We start from the raw sequence: 15,279 nt of genomic DNA, 5'->3' as shown, positions 1-15,279 counted from the left end.
TAGAGAGCACACAGAGAATTTATGCATCCCACATGAGAAAATCTGTGTACGGCTGTTGTAAATGGCACATATCCTAAAATCATGCTACAAACCTCCTGCAGCCTTACTTTTTGTCAAGGGATACATTATTTTTCTGGAGACGAATTGTACGAACAACACAGCCATCCGATGAAAGGCATTGTAAATCCTGTTTGATTTGAGAGACTTCAGCCACTGCCAGAGAAGTGAAGCTGAAAAAACACCTGAATCCAACTTTTTACATTCAGTTTTCATGTGTGTCTTTAGACTATTGACGTCCATTTTGGGTACATGTATTCAAATGGAGCTTGAACATATATGTTCTCTATTGTTTCAGCTGAGTAGTCTCTGCTCTGCCCTTTCTATCATCTCCCACTCACAGACACAACTCCCCTGTCTATGTGGCCTATTAAGTTCTCCAGATGTTGGTTCTCTATGCTGTTATGTTCAGCAGTTACCTCAGATGCTAAATGTTTCTTGGTTAAAGTAATATCCACATGCCAGATGGATCCCTCCATGCCACAACGATGGTCTCTAGACAATGGTCAATACCGGTTGGCTAAAGTCATATACTGCATGCAGAACGCCTAAAAGGAATTGTAGTTTTGTTACAATGCAAAACTGTCTACTGAATACTTTTGGAGTGTTCTCCACGTGTTGTGGTCTGGATGCAGTCTTGTTTTGCAATGCCCTGTATATGTGACATGAAGCAGAGGAGAGAAGGAGATCCCCACTTCCCTGAATACAAAGTGTTTGAGATTGCTGGGTTTGACAGCATGTTTCATCTTTTGCCATCTTTGATCTGCTTTCTACTATATTAGATTGTTTGATATATTGAATAGGCATTTCCAAAACACATTTTCTGTGTGTTTTTATGAAACGGCAGTTATGGCAGGATAGGAGAATAATGATTCACTGCAAATCCAATAGTCCTTATACTTCCGAAGTATGGCAATAATATGCATATAATTAAGTCATTTCTAATAACAGGTGTCAAGTTTAATGATGATTGCTAAGAAATAGTCCTATCACTACAATTTGTTCAATCCATAACAAAGATTGTTCACAGTAATGTTGTAAACAATACATTTAGATGTGCTCGGTTGAGACATTGCGTATTAAATGAAGATCATTTCACATACAAATACAAATACATGTATGTCATGTTCATCATCTACCACATGGAATTAGAAATGGTTTGGAAAAAAAACTCCAGCTCAATACTCTCCATGTTCTGGGGTCTCCTATGTAAGTATTTTATTTTCCAGCAGGGGGCATCATTGTAGTTCTGATAGTGAGCCTCTGAGCTACAGATGTCTCTCTCCCTCTTTGATAAAGAGTCTGGTTTGGTGGATTTGATCATTATATCACATTGTTCTTTGTTTGTCTGTGCTGCAAAGAGTTTATATACTGAGAGACACACCTACATACTGTATATAATAACCAATTCTTGCTATATAACTGTAACTTAAAGTAACTTTTCATTATACTTTTATGACAATTTATGTCCCTGTGCTTTATTCGACTACTTATTGCCCAAATTAATGGAAGATTAATTAAGTCAATGGTGTACTTTGAAGTTTGGGATGTGTATCAAACAGGACATGCTTGAGTTGCAGGATAACCACTGCCCTTGCAGGATACTAATCTGTCTGACGCTCCAGGTGTGGGCTTCAGAAGTCAGGAGGGGAGAGTTGCAAAAAACAAACACCTAATCAAATAACATTTTGTGTATGATATTTCCTAAATCAAGTGCTCTGGACCTCAGACTACTTTTGGTTGTTAGCAGCGATTTAAGATGTTAAACCATATCTTGTGCAGAGCAAACAAGACTGCACGAGAGCTTTTATCCTTGCTTTCAAAGAAGCATCATGGAGAGCAAAAGGTTTTGAGAAACACTCATTAAAAGATCAAAGTGAGTTAAACCATCAAAGTCCTCCACTGCAATTTACTGTATGTCTCTGTTGTAAGCTATTATTTAGGGGTTAGCTTTTTCAGGATGAGTTTATTATGTATACTTTATGTGAACTTTTAAGCAATTGTCAATGTTTTGTAATACTATTTCCTGGATTTACATGTATTTCAAATATATAATATAGAATAAATAGTTTCTCCCATAATAAGTTATACTACATTTTCTACAATGTTTTATATCAACTGTGGGTGCAGACACAGTTGTAGGTTGCCTTAGAATGATATATGTACGTACCTTTAGAATTATATATAGAATAGCAGAATCACAGCACAGCAGCAGCATTGACAGCAGAATCATTTTGTTTGTGCTAAGAAATGGAACAATATGAGTAGTTAGATTAATTTAGCACCAGAATGGAAAAGGGATATTTGGCAAAACGGGTAATCTTACTGCATTGCGTCATGTTTTTAAGAGGAAAATAAGAGAGATATTGTATAATCTCACAATGCATTCAAAATTATGTTTTGGTAGAGAATGCTCTTGTGTGCATGCAAATGAATATTGTTATGCATATCTTTATGAAGTGCAATGCATTTCACATAGTTTTTACCCAACAAGTATATCTGCATGTTCCACATGCACACATTCCATATTACACATTCACATTCACAACAGTCCCAAGTCATTAAGCAAGACACAACCATGTTAAAAAGGTTGACATTTATTTTGACAGTTTTATCATTCTAAACGCAACAATCCAGTACTGATGTTGCTGAATATCTCAACAATTGCTAGTCTCCTAGTCACCTGGTAATCATGAATACAGGTCATTTGGTAAGGGCAGCCACATACATCCTAAAAAAACACTTCAATATTTCAATTAATTACTGTATAGCTTACATAGTCCGTTAAAAGATTCAAGACTGGTCATATACAGGCTGGTGTAGCAGCTAGTTATTGAAGATGTAATCATAACAGACTACTACAGAATAACCTCTGCAAAAAAATAGCTTGAAGCAGATATGTCCAAATGCCACTGTTCTCCAAGAAAATACAAACAATACATGTATTGCCCTGTTACATGAGTTGGTATAATACATACAGGTTATCATTAAATAAATGGCCATGTGCAGTTATCATGTGTATTTTAAGTTAAACCTCATTAGCATTGATAATCACATTGAGATGTTCAACTGTTACTAATAACAGCAGAAATTATTAAAGGATAATAAAATATAGCAATAAGCAAATCAGTAACCTCAAAACATCTTATTTCTCCAGTAAACAAAAAAACAATTACTCATTATAGGCTGTTTAACAGCATATGTTATAACATAGGCATACAGTTATATTAAGGCATAACGTCATATGAAAGTTACCATAAACCCATAAAGTTGTGTTCATTTTGTGTTCTTTAAAATGTATGGTAGACTATGTGGGTTTTTATGAACGATGAAACAACAAATGTTCTCAAAGCTAATATAAAAAAATGTCCTGACCGAAATCTTGTGATCAAATGCAAATTTCACAGTCCTTCCACTGGCATTTAAATAAATAGCAAAAATGTTCAGCATTGAAAAAAACCATATTGTAGCCTAATCAGAGAATGCGTTGTATTTCCTAGTCAATGGATAATGAACATTGATTATGTGACGACTAAGAAATCTCCATGGCTAATTGTCTGAGTCTATATACGTCTATATTGTTCTGTTTTATTCCCTTTTTGTTTTGGAGTTTGAAATCAATTTGTTTTATTTACATAACAGAATAACGATTAATTCAGAATAATAATCGAGGTATCGAGGAATGTATTATATAAGGAACGATACAAATTGCATAAATTGCCACTTTTTGGGCAATAAGCCTATAGTTGTTATATGTTGTGAAAATGAACATCAAAAATCTAATTTCTAATTTTGGGGATACTTATTTCGTTATATTTATTAAACATGGCGCAGTTTACAGGACAACAACGAAATGCTGTTCGTTACATGCCATCGACGAATTGAACTTGAGCTTGCATGCATTGCATTCTAACAATAAGCTCTTACCTTTCGATGGATGCAATAGAAATGGGTTGTTATAATGAACGCAGGCTTTTAAACATACTTATTGGGAGTTTTCCCCAAGGTGCACATGCAACACACCTGCTGCGTTAAGTTCTTCGAGGGCATGGGAGGGGTCCTCATGTAGAGGCCCATTAAACGCTTCAGGCAAAGCATTTGGTTTATTAGTATTCGACAGTTTCTATCCATGCCTTTACTGCATTGACTGAGATAGCAATTGACTTACTGATATTGCATTTGACCTATATATGCAAGTGGCAATCGGTTTCGTAATTATTAATAGTTTGTTCAATATGCTTACATTTTCCCAATTGCAAGTAAATTGTTCTTATAACATCGAAATGGCAGCTCGTTTATACTTTGATGCTATACTTCATAGACTACGGGTGCATTTACTATCCTGTGTTCTTCTGTCATATAACCAACTGCTCCACTGGCCAATCCTTCAGGTCCATGCTGTCTATTGATCGTAACTCCAATTACATTCCTGTTGGCCATAATATATTATCTCAAATGTTTTACTGGATATGACCGTATACTTTGCTTGATACCTTTAAATGTAAAGGGACAGTTTCCCGGATCTAGATTAAGCCTCTATAGTTCTGGACTATGTCACATTTCCATTGAAGATGCTTTTTAGGACTTAATCTAGGTCCAGTAAAACCCGCCAAAAGACACATTCAACAAAACGGGAGCCGTGGTGCATTCGTTTATTTAAGAGAACCGACACGTAAACTCGGTAGGTCGACAACCCAAACCCAATATGCTTGAATATTGTATACGCATACGGTAATCGGTAATACTTTGAAGGGATGACAATTGCTCTTTTCCACAGATATACACATCAGCAGTTAGTCTTTTGAACGCCAGAGGGCGTCGTTAACAAATCAAGGATCAAGTGTGTGTCTTTCAAGAAGAGCGTTGCAAAGTAGGCTACAGTTCACCTCCTCCATGGTCCACGAAGGATATCAAGAACACGTATGGATACGAGGTAACATACGTGATCAGCTTTTAAACATTTGCATGGGCCAATTTGTTTTCCTTTATTAATATCGATGAACATATATTTAATACAAATCTATATTAGTTACGCAATGATTTCTTATTTTGTTCAATACTGTGGCTTTTATTTATTGTCAACGTATAGCCTGCATTATTTTAAGCACGATATGTTCGATGTCATTCTGTCTGAGTCACATTCTTCTTCCTATTATTATTATTATTATTATTATTATTATTATTATTATTATTATTATTATTATTATTATTGTCGTTATTATTATTATTATTATGTTTTATGATGATGATGACTATTATTGTTATTCTCATGTTTACTGTTATTATTATATTCGTATGATCATTATCATTATTATTGTTATTAGTATTATTATTATTATTATTATTATTATTATTATTACAACTATTATTGTTATTATTATTATTATTATTATTATTATTATAATTGTTGTTTATGTGAAAGTGAAGTGTCATCGTCCAGATGCCGGTCGAATTGCAGCTGCACAATTGAGACCATGCGTCAGTCTCACATACAATATACATGCCTATATATATCGATTTATAATACAAAGATAGACCATGTGTCATTTTATAGTATAGGCCTTTTGCTATATGTAGGACTTTCCCAACATATGCTTTGGAATAGGCCTACTGCTTTGGAAAATGGCCTATACCACCTGATAATAACTATTTTAAGCTAAACAATGTACAACATAATAGGCTTCTCATTCCATTCGCTGACAGGTCGGTTTGAGTTTGATGAAGTATTTATTTGACTTCACTGACATTAAGCTATCCATCGGATTTAGACACGGGGCGATAAATAATAGCCGATTTGAGTAATTAACTTAAGCAGAGGGCGTCTTTTCCAACCTTTCCCTCTCATATACGTGATGTTGTGCTTGATGATAGCACCGTCAAGTTGAGGCCTCTCTGATTCTTACACCATCTAACACCCACATGTCTAAATAGCCTACCTGCCGTTTTCCTTGCAATAAAATAATGTGTTTGTTTCTGGAACAATATAAAGCCATACCAAATGTGTGGTGTGCTGTAGAAAACATGGGTGTTAGATTGAGAACAGGTAGGCTATCTCTCATGGCCGCCCGAATGTTCAAATGCCTCCGAGATAGATACGGCATCTCTGAGTGAGGCTGGAGGGGAGGCATGACGAATTATAGCGCCCTGTGATTTCGGCTACGGGCGATTCTCGGTCTTACATTCCTCACCTTAGCAGGCAACTGGAAATATCCAACATTTAAGGTGTTTTTGTATGCAACAACATGCTGTACAACCGCACACCATATTGTATGAACTAACTCATTATTACACATGTTGAACGTATTGTTTGGAAGTGAATCTATTGCGTCTTTGTTTGAAATGCAATCATTTTTAAAAAATAGTTTTTTTATGGTGGATTAGACCTATTTTCGAATATCATTAAGATACTGATTCCAATTGCTTTTCCATGCCACCATGTCCCAAAGAAACCTGGTTTCAAGTCCTGTGAATCTGTCACAACTGAGGACACGTGCAATTGATTAAAAAAAACACAGATGAAAGGACTGGCCGTCTGTGATTGTAATGATAAGTCACAACATAGCATAATTGTGTCAATGTGACATGTGAGGGCAAAGTAATTTATTTTAAATTGCGTATAGGCCTATATCTGGGTTTGATTCACAACTGTTTATATTCGTGGGCAAATTGTATCACAATCTAATATTTAGAATATTTAGATATTTACAAAGACAATGTAACTTGACCTGCATGTAGATTATCCATTAAACGCTACATTCGTTCCTGGATTTAGGTGTTGGCAAAGGCACAATAGGCGTTTAGAAATACCATTTGTCATCTAGGATAGCCTACCGATATTAAATTATTTTTATAGGCTATAAAATAGGCTAATTATATCACCATAGGTCTACGAAAAGTATATTAATTGGTCAACAACGTCAGTCCGGTTGGCCTGCTTGTGCATTGCTCTTTTTCTGTGAATTGTTGCACTCGTTGGAAAGTAAAGTTAAATGTGCGTTTCGTGTTGTCACTCTATAGCGGAATGGAGGAATACTATCATTATGCTTTTATGCCGATATATTTATAGATTCACGAGTCTCGAGAATGCTCTCACCGTCAGCAAAGGCCGCACGGTGCTCAGTTATCGCCACCCATCGCCAGGTGCATGCAGGGTGGTAGGCCCGTAGGGGTCAATAGGTTCGAGTCTTTGTAGTAGTGGACACAATACCACAAAGCTTGTGAACGTCTAAAGCGTGATGGTCCAATACCTGATTTCAAAGCTTCTCCAACCTATATGTGAAGGATGCGATAGACAGAAAATAGAGGGCAAAGAAATGGAAATCTAGTTTTTCAGGCACAACATCCATTCAGTCAGACAACTCTTAAAGAATCCTAGTCAGTTTATCATTATGCGACATAAATCTTGCAACCATGACAACAATATGTATATTATTAATATATATTAATTAATATATTAATATATCACTATCAGCATTGGCTACTAAGCTATAGCCTACAACTAGGCTACTACTAGGCTATAGCCTACAACTAATACTACTATAGGCCTACTATGACTACTACTACTACTACTACTACTACTACTACTACTACTAGCCTACTACTAGTCTACTGGAAATATTATTAGTATCAATATGTATTTATATTATTATTATTATTATTATTGTTGTTGTTGTTATTGTTATCATCATCATCATCATCATCATCACTATGTTTATTATTATTATTATTAATAATAATAATAATAACTTGCTTTCTGTCTATCTTCATTCTAGCTTCACTCTAGTAGGGCGGAATTCATGCTTTTCCTCAGTAGACTCACTCCACTGTGCACCAATCGCATCCCAATGTCAGTGAATAGTCCAAAAAAAGTGACGCGACCACGGAGGGGTGGGAGGAGGATCCCTTCGCTTCAATCTCGGTCTCAGAATGTTCAAGCGGCAGGGATCCGAGGGGCAAACTATCTGAAGAGTTACTATTGGAACATTTCACAGATATTTTTGGGATCTGTTGTTGTTTTTCTTGATAGATATACAAACATACGCAAACAAGGATTCACCATAAGATTCGATTTGACCACGCGGGTGCAAACAAGAGGATAATAGCCGAGACGTATTCAGTCTAAATTAACAGGTGACTGAGAGTGTTTGTCAGGTTTATTGTCGCATCTTGCTCTGTGACATACGTATAGATTCCGTTTAGGACAGACACAAGTGCCGGTTTTAACCGGTGCGACGCCGACATTCATATTATTTTTCTTCAGAGGGAGCAAATCTCGGAACACACGTTGTTTTTGAATAGCCTATATGGGTGTATGTGCACGTAAGTCTCAGCAAATATTGTGGGCTTAAGATTTAAAGAGAAGAAAAGTCTGACAGTACATTGTTATGGATATTGCAACAGGTCCCGAGTCACTGGAACGCTGTTTCTCGACGAGAAATCAATCCAAGTACTCAAGGATGTTGGACGGTATTAAAATTGAAGATCATCCCTTACGGTCTGGGCAAGCTACCCTTGGAATCATGCTTGGTGAGTCTCAGTTTGTTCTCTGCATCCCAGCTTAGTAGTATTGTAAGAGTCTCCAAAGAGTATAGCCTTGATGCACACAGCACATCAAAAGTTGTATAAATAGTCTACGGCTAGATTCTGAAAGCTCCAACGCCAGTGCGCCCTTCAGCTTTATCAGTGCACATTTGACGTGTCCTCATGGCTCATATTTATTGCTATATTATATAGGCTATTTCCTCTCACATTTGTTTTAGTTTTTTACTGTTTACATGTTGTTGTCATGATCATGACAGAACAAATATAACGAGACAAAAAGCAAGAAGAAAGGCTAAGCCATAGGCATCCAACGTTCTACACTAGGCAATTATCTTTTCATTCATTTGTGAACAGATCATGTCTACATTTCAGTCAATAATTGACCAGTTGACCATCTGAATAATTTCATCGTAAGTTGTGGCCCACCTGTGTCTGTTGAAACACATGTATGATTTTTTGGTGTTGGCTCACACGACAATAATCAGTCTAGGCTACTATTTATACACCGTATTGTTTTCTATGGAGGCCTATGGTCTGCATGGGCTATTGCTCAAATTCACTTTTAGAGCCCTTTGCTGATATCTGCAGGAATCACTTGTGCGTGTTTATATTTTCATAATCATTGCTTTTTCAGTGGGACTATGGATGAGGTTGATCTTTTTTTGATAGTGCATGGGCCGACACGTGTTACTTCTATGTTACATAATAAACTTACATTATATCCATTTTAGGGACGGAGTGCCACCACCAATCTGTTTGCGAAGGATGCCAGCGTCCCATTTCGGACCGCTTTCTGATGAGAGTCAACGATTCCTCCTGGCACGAGGAGTGTCTGCAGTGCGCTGTGTGTCAACAGCCCCTCACTACCAGCTGTTACTTCCGGGAAAGAAAACTTTACTGCAAACATGACTACCAACAGTAAGATCTTATCCTGTATTAATATCTGGTCAATGGTTGTTTGATGACAAAATGCACAGGGAAATATCTAAAAAATATATACATCTAGGATGCTTGTAAATTATACTCATAGGCTATATGACTGTTCGTCAATTGAATATAGGCCAGCCTATATACTGTGTCACCCGAATATATTTAAGTTGTTAAAATTCAAGTGATTCGTTCGAATTGGTGGATGTGTTTGCGTGTTTGGATAATGTTCCTATTATTGTCACTCTCACGCAAAGGGCGGGCCCGTGGATATAATGCTTAGTGTTTTTACTGTTCATTACACTCCAGTTAGACCTATGGTCAATTATTGCATTCATCGGAATATAGGCTACTCAGGGCTTTTAATGATATTGTAAAGGCATGGCGAAGGCCAAGAAACAAGCCATTAACGGTCTCTCATGTCAAACCATTGGTCTTATCGTTTCAATATAAACAGTAATTGTTTTAAGAATTCTAGGCCTCGATCGTACAAGCTCGATAAGCCTAGTATGCCTAATTTATATAATGTATATTCTCGAAGTTTTCTTCATCAGTAGGCCTACTATGGCCAATTACCGCATGCAGGCCTATAATAGCAAACCTGCTATTTTATTTGCGTTATTATTGTTAATTTAAGCCAATGCATCTTTAAATTGTTTGGAGGGTCTCTGTCCTCGAATTGTAAATACATTATACAGCATCAATCGATCCTTTGAACTTCTTTTGACATATTTATGATACACCTGAAGAATCCGCCGCCAGTTGCTAATTTTAGGGAAATAAAGATACAAACAACAGCAAAACAACTTCCTTATTTCCTATACTTTCCTATACTCATATTGTTAGCAATATTTTCGCGCGCGCACACACACACGCACGCACGCACGCACGCACGCACACACACACACACACACACACACACACACACACACACACACACACACACACACACACACACACACACACAGCGCACGTATGCACGTATGCACGCACTTACAGCCAATAATCTGTACAGATAGATAGCGCGCACGCGATTGTAGGCCATATAAAACATTAAAAAAAGAAAAAGACAAAAAAAGCTGCTTATTTTTTAATCTTACACGAGGTGAATTATGTTTACACTTATATTATCGATATTATTATGATCAATTATATTATTGTTATTATTGTTATTAGTAGTATAAATTAGTAGTAGTAGTAGTAGTAATTGTTGTTATTATTATTATTATTATTATTATTATTAGTAGTAGTAGTAGTAGTAGTAGTAGTAGTAGTAGTAGTAGTAGTAGTAGTAGTAGTAGTAGTAGTAGTAGTAGTAGTAGTAGTAGTAGTAGTAGTAGTAGTTGTAGTAGTAGTTGTAATAGTAGTTGTAATGGTAGTAGTAGTATATTTGTCATTATAGTGAGATTTATTATAATATTTATCCTATGATTATTGTTATTACACAATTTTGAACAAAGGCTAATAGTTTAATGCTTACAGTTGGTAAGTGTTTCAACATTGTTGGAAGTATATCAAACATTATTTAATGTATTATATGTTGTGGCTTTTTAATGCTTTTGAAAACAACCTTACAAACAACAACCTTTAAACAACCTTTCATGCATGCATGGAGAGGGCCAAGAGAGTCCATGAATTAGTACATTGGCAAAGTTAACATTTCAGGTATCTAATCAGTGAGTCTTGACAATAGTGACACTGACTGGCTGGTGGTATTTGCTGTTCTCTCGATGGGAGGCTGAGGTTTATACCTCCTCACAGACTGTGTGCAGCCCGTGGACTGTGGGGTGCCCTATGTTCCTACTCATTGCATGAGCGCTCTTCATGCTTGTCACTAAATTTTAAGCTTTTTGTGTCAGGGCTTTTTAACATTGCTACTTTAATCACTGGGACATTGTAGCTCCCTGCTAGATACCTTGCAACCAACAATGAGCTACATCTATGGCCATGCATCACTGTTTTTGTCTGCCATTCTTCCTGCTTCGCCGACATGACCATAGGCCGTTAGTGGCAACAATGTGAATTTCATAGCAGCAGCTCCGGGATGCCATTGCCTGGGAGATGCTGGGAAACGGTGACATAGATAAACGGTGCAAGTCTTCTGCATGGAAAGGGGTCTTGTTCTTATTGTGTGTGTGTGTGTGTGTGTGTGTGTGTGTGTGTGTGTGTGTGCGTGTGTGTGCGTGTGTGTGTGCGTGTGTGTGCCTTTGTGTGTTTTTAAGTGACGGAAAATTGTAACTTGAAGTTATAAGGGGTATAAATATATAGCTTAATTGAAATGTTTTGAGGTTTCAAGCATATTTTTACATTAGTACTGTATATCCTTTTGATTACCTCTGAAAGCGTTCAGTAACTGAGGTACACATAGAGTATGAACAGGCAGTGGTGAATTGCGTCTTGAAGTCTGAGACAGATGCCCCTGACACCTTCCAAGTGTTGCTTTCGACGTGCTGTTGTGTTTGAAGGTGTTTTAACTGTGTATGCCAGAGCATCTAGAGGGATTGTAAACAATAACCTGCTGGGCGCCGTCATGTACACCTACGCAATTACTCATCACGTGTTACATACACCATTTCTTCACCTTCCATTATTTTCAGGTCAACAACTAACAGGGGGGTCCCACGCTTACACATAACTATCCCTATTTGTTTATTTCATTTGCATTGATAGGATACTTAGAGATGTAATTGGCACCTTCTTGACTTTTATGACACCCATTTAAGATGCATTTGTCAGCCCACAAACTGCCTACGGCTGAAAGGCAAGCTCCTGGCCATACTCCGGTAGAGGTGCCTAATTACATTCCTGCAGCAATTGATTCATACCCATAATCATCTCTAGCTACCATAAATCAAGGGATTGGCAAACATTCATTTTAACACCCTTTTCCACAATTTACAACTTTTCTGTTCAGACAGGGGAGTTCATATGATTTTGTGTCCCAATTTAACTCCCTGTAATATAGTTTTACAAAACTTGCTCCAGAGTTCAGCTGAATAGTGTTGTTATTATAGGATAAAGATACGATGTAATACTATACAAATGTTCTAGACTTTCTCCTATTGAAGTTATAAACCATTGGATCTCAATAAAACTGAGAACTATAGAGACGGTTACTTGTCTCTTTTTTTTTGTTACAATTAAGAAGTATTTCACAAGCATATTGTTTTGTTCAAATAATTCATTGATCCAAAAAATAGACAATCATTTGTTTGTTTATTTGTTTGTTTGTTTTCTCTTATTGGAAAAAGAAATAGCAAAGCAAATGTTTTAATATAATACTGTATATCATAATAAAATAATATTGTAATACAATATTACCTATGAAAGATTATATCAATCCTATGTTACCAACAGTTTGAAATAGATACTGTAATTGCAAAATCGTACATTAGGGACTATATTTACATTTGTATAGAATATATTTGTACAAAATGTTTGCACATCTTCCAAATTCTACATTTGTCGACTGAGTTTGAATGTTCAATCGCTGCGTATGTGACAATGTAAAGAAAGAAGACATGTAATGTTATCAGCTGTGTGGGAGCGGTAGCCGTAGAGACAGAGAGGTCGGGTGGGAGATGATGTGTGAAAAATGGAGTGGAATTACACATCCCCCTGAGGGTTGATTGTGACCTGGTGTTGGGAGGTCAATTATACATCATTAGGACAGAGAGAGTTTTCCCCGAGAGGGGCGTTCTCCCTAACTAAGCATCTGCTCTGAAGAGACCTGCTTAATAAGGGTGTCACTTGACCAATGTGTTGGATGATACTTACTGTGCTGCAATGGACTGCCTTGTTGCAGAGCATTCCATACCAAGGCTGTCACTTATGTTTTAGCAGATTCAGAATGTACATTTATATTTTTTGTAAATATGAATTAAAAATTATTAGATTGTGATGTTTGGGCCAGTGCAATTCGGTAGGTGGCAACAGTTGGAGCATTGCTCTTTCATGTGACCATTTGATTGCATACTGTGTTAACTGTGAACCAGAACATATTTTATATATATATATATATATATATATATATATATAAATATATATACATACATATATAAAATATGTTTGCCATATCAATGCAACATTTATTATCCATATCTGTTATTTATTCATACTCATACCAAACTGTGTACAGTAGCCTTTCTTATTTCATTATTATATATTGAAGATTCAATATTAATTATCAGGTTAATTTTGACATAATAATACATTATGGATGTTATAATAACAGACCACCGAACGCATAACACTAGAGCCCCCAAACCTCTGCAGTACTCAGTGTTGGACGATCCCCTGGTGTGCTGATAGGTGCTTTTTAGGACTGTTAAAGGTGTCCTCCTGTGAAATGTTGTTTTTTAATTAGCTGTGCTCGGGATGCGGGGTGGAGGATACATGCTGACGGCTGGGTTTCTGCACTAGCTCACTGTGTGTTTGACTCACCATAGGACACTCCCGTGTGGCCTTTGCTCTCTGTGTGAACAGGGATGCACGCAAAAATGGACAACGGTTCCTCTTGGCTCTGTAATCCCTGACTCCTAGGCCATGTGTGGAGCGGACAAAGCTTCTCGTATGCACAGCTATGCCATGCCGTTTTAATGTTGGGATATAAACTAGCTAGGTCAGAAACAGTGAGTCTTATTTTGCGAAAAAAAGGTAGTGTTCTTTGTTCTCTAATTTCACCAAAAGAAAAAGAGGAGGATGAAAAAGTGGCTATGGCTTGTGCTGGTGAAGAAGTGGAGGGCCCCTGCAGAAAGACAAATCTAATGTTAGCTGCCGTAAGCTGGATAATATTGCTTCAGCTTGCCTGGCTCCTTACAGCACGGCGAGGAGCTGGCTGGAGCTAGCCGTGTTCCTCTGTAAGGAAGTATTGGGTTCTATGTCAACATTGCCTGGCCTGTCCCAGCAGCATAGTATGATGCAATCATCTGTCATCTCATGACTTGCTTACCATTTTCCCCAACACATTTTGACCCGTTGACGGCATTTTAGGGAGGTATATATTTGCGATGCCGTCTGTATTTGGTATTCCCTTTGTCTTAGTGTGTTCTGGTAGTGAATTCAGTTTCCATTTATAAGATGCTCTGTCACAGACACAGTGAATCATTAATATTTCATTAAACAGGTCATAACAAACAAGCTCCATACCTCAGTTATAGTAGACTATATTCTTAAATGAATACTTAACACATGAACATCATTTTCAGTGACTGTGGCTCTCTGGCGTGTTTAACAGACCATTTGAAACTGTTTCTTCTGGTAATTTGTTATCCATTAGCTTATTTATTGCACTGTTACTCAGAAACTAGCATTTTCATAATATCTATACTTTTTGAAGCTGTTACTGTATGTTATTGATAGTTTTGGAGACATTTACATAAAATGACTCTCAACTGACCTCACAGTCAAGCAAGGAAACACAGGTCACTGCTAACTCTTCTCTGTGTGTGACTGCACGCTTATGTGTGTTTTTGCACCTGCGTGTGTGTGTGTGTGTGTGTGTGTGTGTGTGTGTGTGTGTGTGTGTGTGTGTGCGTGTGTGTGTGTGTGTGTGTGTGTGTGTGTGTGTGTACGATAGGAGCTGAAAATGACGAGCTCGCAGGACACTTTGGCAAGCCACAGAGGCTCAGCCATCTTAATGCCCATCACCACTTAAGAGGCCAGACTGGTGGGTAAGGATGTGGGACTACGCCTCTGTGGCTTTATGTGGGGGAGCTGTTGTGCAGAGGAGGACACGGATCTGTACTGGGATCT

General features: G+C 37.3%; 1 protein-coding gene across 1 annotated transcript in view; it reads left to right on the top strand.

Annotated features, from left to right (window-relative positions):
• Positions 1-8,441: 8,441 nt before the first annotated feature.
• lmx1bb (LIM homeobox transcription factor 1, beta b) overlaps positions 8,442-15,279 on the top strand; it is a gene marked incomplete at both ends in the record, with an annotated part of 51,208 nt that continues 44,370 nt past the window's right edge. Inside the window, 2 exons of the mRNA XM_080530921.1 lie at positions 8,442-8,583; positions 9,330-9,516. Coding sequence (XP_080387047.1) covers positions 8,442-8,583; positions 9,330-9,516 — 329 coding nt within the window. The remainder of the gene's footprint in view (positions 8,584-9,329; positions 9,517-15,279) is intronic.

The sequence above is a fragment of the Nansenia antarctica genome (assembly GCF_963989245.1).
Source record: "Nansenia antarctica genome assembly, chromosome: 5".
In the NCBI taxonomy this organism is placed as follows: Eukaryota; Metazoa; Chordata; class Actinopteri; order Argentiniformes; family Microstomatidae; genus Nansenia; species Nansenia antarctica.
The sequence above is the reverse complement of the archived record's forward strand: the minus strand, read 5'-3'. Positions and strand labels throughout refer to the sequence as shown.